Here is a 4,334-nt window from a genome sequence, read left to right as displayed (position 1 = left end):
AGGGCGGGCCGCGACGCGCGGAGGCGGTGGCGGCACCTCCCACTGCTGCTGCGCCCCATCCCCCCGCGGCCGGCCGGTTCCAGCCTGCACCCGGTGTCCGTGTCCGTGCCCCCTCCCCGGGCCCCGCCATGGGCCTCACCGTGTCCGCGCTCTTTTCGCGGATCTTCGGGAAGAAGCAGATGCGGATCCTTATGGGTGAGGCAGATCAAGCGCGCGGCCCGGACGGGAGCGCCGGCCCCCGCGCAGCCCTCCCGCCCCCGCGTCCCTCCAGGCCAGCTCACCCCGCTTTCTGACTCTGAGTCACCCACCTTCTAAACCCCTGGGGCCACTGCTCTCGGGCGGGTCACAGTCTGCAGCGCCGCTCCCGGGGCCTGAAACCGGGAGCTGCGGGCCTGGGTGGGGTGACGCTCCCTCCGCCCCAGCCCGGATGGTAAGAAGGGAGGATTCCGCCCTTGGAGGCCACTTTTAAAAGGAGCGCGGTCCTCCTCCTGTACCCCTTACACCCCCAGTCCTCGCCCGCTTCAGGGGCAGCAGTTGGCGCTCATCACCCGGACTGCCCTTAAGGCCCGGAAGGTAGATAACAGCGCGCACCTGGAAGCTCTCGGGCTCTCCGCCCCTGTCACCGTCAGCTGTCCTGGCCTCTCCCCTTCCCTGGTCTCTAGGGGGCTCCCTCGCTCCCATCTCCATCCCTATGCCCCTCTTCTTTGCAGTTGGCTTGGATGCAGCTGGCAAGACCACAATCCTGTACAAATTGAAGTTGGGGGAGATTGTCACCACCATCCCCACCATAGGTGAGTCAGAGGAGGTGAGATTGGGAGGAGCTGGAGCGTGGCGGCCAGCTCAGGGTCTCCTCCTCATTCTGCGTCTCCGTGCTGGGACCTGACACCAGATACAGCTACCTGAGAAGTGGGTCACATTATCTTTACCTGCTGGATGGTGTGAGGAGGGGTGGATGTGACCTAGCCCCGCCCTGCCAGTTGACTGCCAGTCTTCTGGACTTCTCTTCCCTTAGACCTTGATCATTGCCTTCTGATTTGTGTCCCTGCTGAATGCACTGTAGTTTAGTGAGTTCCTTCCAATCACGACTTTTTCCTCATATTTTTTTCCAATTATCTTCAGGCTTCAATGTGGAAACAGTGGAATACAAGAACATCTGTTTCACAGTCTGGGACGTGGGAGGCCAGGACAAGATTCGACCTCTGTGGCGGCACTACTTCCAGAACACTCAGGTGGGGGGCGAGGGTGTCTCCCCAACCCCAGGGGAGGAGGTGATAGCATTAGGAAAATTGTTGGCCTAGGCTGGGCCCCTGGGCCAGGAAAAAGCCTTACCCCTCCCTAACCCCCCTTTTGTAAGGTAAGCCTCTACTCATCCTTCAGAACTGGCCTTCGTCTTCTGAGACTCAGCCACCTTTGGCATCTTCTGAGAAGCAGGGTTCTGGGTCCAGGCTGAGTTAGCTCTCATCACATGTCTCCCTGTTCCCATGCATGTCTTCTATCTAGACTGCTTGTCTGAGGGCAGAAGCTGTATGTATCCTTTGCAGGGTGTCACCACTTTGTGCCAGGATGTCTGCAGAGCCTTAGTGGAAGTTTACTAGATGAGAAGGGTTTAGACACAATTAAAGAGAGAAAGCCAGACTCGGGTATGTCCCAGGTGGGAGTGATTGCTCCTCCTTCCTTCCTTCCCACCCAGGGCCTCATCTTCGTGGTGGACAGTAATGACCGAGAGCGGGTCCAGGAATCTGCTGATGAACTCCAGAAAATGGTGAGCACCCAGGGCCCTGGGAACTGAGCCCTTAGCTTGGAAACAGAGGTCGCTGTGCTGGTGTGAATGTCAGGAAATGCCTCATGGGCCTTGAATGTACAGTGCTCTTGGTGGACACAGGTACATGGAGAATCTCACCCTGTTTTGAGTTTGGGTCAGGTAAAAAGTATAGGATTGACTTTTTCCTTGAATTCTCATGTCTTCACATCTGAGTCTGAGAAGTTGGGGAGAGGGAAGTTATATGCGGTGGAGATAAACATCATCGTACCTTCTTGTTTTTCCATTGGGAAATTTTGTCATTTTGACTAGAACAAGTACTAGAACAAATTAGAAAAAGGTCCTTTCTGGACTTAACGCCAAAATGGTCTCCAGCTGACTTATAACTATGTCCTGTGTTCAGCGGGCGACTACACGATGTTATATTTTTCCCACAAATATGCTAGAAGGTGGGAAAAGGGGGCTCCCCTACACAGTGGGAAAGAGGGAGTCTGGAGACCCCAAAGGACCCCAGATTCTACTCCCTTGGCCTCTCTCAGCTGCAGGAGGACGAGCTGCGGGATGCGGTGCTGCTGGTGTTTGCCAACAAGCAGGACATGCCCAACGCCATGCCAGTGAGCGAGCTGACCGACAAGCTGGGCCTGCAGCACTTGCGAAGCCGTACGGTGAGGGTCTCGCCTCTCCCAAGGGAGCCACAGGCTGGGGCAGGAAGTAAAGGCACCCCCCTCCCTTTTTGTTCCCTGCTACTGACCTCTTTCTTTCTTTCGCCCCACAGTGGTACGTCCAGGCCACCTGTGCCACCCAAGGCACAGGCCTGTATGATGGGCTGGACTGGCTGTCCCATGAGCTGTCAAAGCGCTAAGCAAGCAGGGGCCAGCCCCTGCTGCCCGGAAGCTCCCGCGTGCATCCCCGGGATGCCCAGACTCCCGGACTCCTCAGGCAGTGCTCCTCCCTCCTGCTCCTCCTCCCACAGACACAGGTCTCTGCTCCTGCCCCTCCTGCCTGCATGTTCTCTCTGTCGCTGGAGCCTGGAGCCTTGCTCTCCGGGCACGGAGGGGTCTACTCTCCTGCCTGCTGGGACCTGTGGAAGGGACTTCCAGGGCCGGGGCCCCTTCTTCCAGAGGAGGAGCAGGGATCTGGGTTCACTTTTGTTTTTTCCATTTTGGGTGTACCCTTGGGCTAAGTGGGGAGGGAAAGTGAGGGCTCCAGGTGGTGCTATGATGTGGCACTGGATATTGAGTAATAAATTTGCTGTGGTTTGTACACGGTGTTGTCTGTAGCCTAGAAATGGGGCGCTGGGTTATTGGGTGCAAAGAGACAATATGGGGGAGGCTCAAAGCAGCCTGCAGGGCCAACCCCCCTCTCCCCAAGCATACACACACACATTGCTACCTTCGTCTAGCTTAGCTTCTCCCTCCTTATCCTTGAGGCTGCAAATATTTCAGGGGTTCCAGTGTAGGGAATCCCATTCCTTCCCCAATTTCAAGGGGCCTTTGCTGAGAGTAACCTTCCTTTGCATGAGGATCTACCTTCGTGCTTCTATAAACTACTTAACTCCCATTCGTATTCACCTCCTAAGTAGCCGTGGTCCTTAGTGATTACGATGCACATTAAAATTTGAGGGTGAGAGAATATTCATTAAAAAGAAGGTTCCTGAAGCACACTTGAGAAAAAGTGACTCATCAGGACTGGTCTGAGGCCCAAGAATATGCATCTTTAAAATCAGCCAGGTGGTTCTGTCGAGTAGCCTTATTTTATAAAACCGGGGATTACAGTCCCTCATTGTGTATCACTGGGACTTCCTACCTGGGAAGACCCTGCCACAGGGACTAGGAACCAGTCTGGGCAATTCTCCGAGCCTGGTTCACTGCCCATTTCCCTTTGCATCCCAGCAAAGCTTGAAACCCACCATCAACACCATTATTTCTTTCTGCCTTTCTCCCTTTTTTCATGGCAGTTTCTCCAGGTTGTGGGCTGGTTTTCTCCATGAGCTTTGTAGGAAGTGAGTCCAGAGGCTAACGGCCAGCAGACTGGGACCTGGGCTGGTATCCTGAGAGGCAGCTCTGACTGTGTGTGCAGCCGGGATGCAGCTGGGGGTTAGGACGAGGGTGCACAGGACTCTCCCCACCTGGACCATTCTCCACCCTGCCACTGAGCCAGTCCTTCTTGATTAATAATGGGAAATTTGATCCTTGCTGGTTATCTAGCCAGGGTTTCCTCACTCTCCCTGAAAAGTACCTTCTGAGACATTGTGGCTTTATCCTCCCAAGGGCCATAAAAATCAATAGCTTTTTCTTGGATATCATGAACTCCAAAAACACTTGAGCCCCAAGAGAGCCAGGCAGAACCTACTTCCTGGGAGAAAAGGGGTTGATTTCTATCCTGTGATTAAAAGAAACAGAGGTGGAGAAGGGGAGGGACTTGCCTGAAGTCACAGGTGGTCACCGGCACCGGCTAAACCTCTGATGCTCAGTCCGCTCAGCCCACCGGGGTGCCTGGAGTGGGGTGGGGAGGCTCCTACAGGAGGCCTGCACACGCTTCCTCTGGGCCATGGATTGATGCTGCTGGGCCAGTG

At 55.2% G+C, this 4,334-nt stretch overlaps 1 protein-coding gene across 1 annotated transcript; it reads left to right on the top strand.

The window, feature by feature from the left end:
• ARF5 (ADP ribosylation factor 5) lies at nt 1-3,022 on the top strand. The gene is made up of 6 exons (XM_033098593.1): nt 1-195; nt 711-791; nt 1,120-1,229; nt 1,691-1,762; nt 2,299-2,424; nt 2,535-3,022. The coding sequence occupies exons 1-6, from the start codon at nt 129-131 to the stop codon at nt 2,619-2,621; spliced, it is 543 nt and encodes a 180-aa protein (XP_032954484.1). The 5' UTR covers nt 1-128; the 3' UTR covers nt 2,622-3,022.
• The last annotated feature ends 1,312 nt before the right edge of the window (nt 3,023-4,334 follow it).

This window comes from Rhinolophus ferrumequinum, chromosome 26 (assembly GCF_004115265.2).
Source record: "Rhinolophus ferrumequinum isolate MPI-CBG mRhiFer1 chromosome 26, mRhiFer1_v1.p, whole genome shotgun sequence".
NCBI lineage: Eukaryota > Metazoa > Chordata > Mammalia > Chiroptera > Rhinolophidae > Rhinolophus > Rhinolophus ferrumequinum.
This window is presented reverse-complemented; position numbering and strand designations above follow the sequence as displayed.

Coding starts and splice junctions, on each gene's coding strand:
- ARF5 (XM_033098593.1), top strand. CDS start 129: ATGGGCCTCACCGTGTCCGCGCTCTTTTCGCGGATCTTCGGGAAGAAG. Junction 196..710: donor GCAGATGCGGATCCTTATGG/GTGAGGCAGATC, acceptor TCTTCTTTGCAG/TTGGCTTGGATGCAGCTGGC. Junction 1,763..2,298: donor CTGATGAACTCCAGAAAATG/GTGAGCACCCAG, acceptor GGCCTCTCTCAG/CTGCAGGAGGACGAGCTGCG.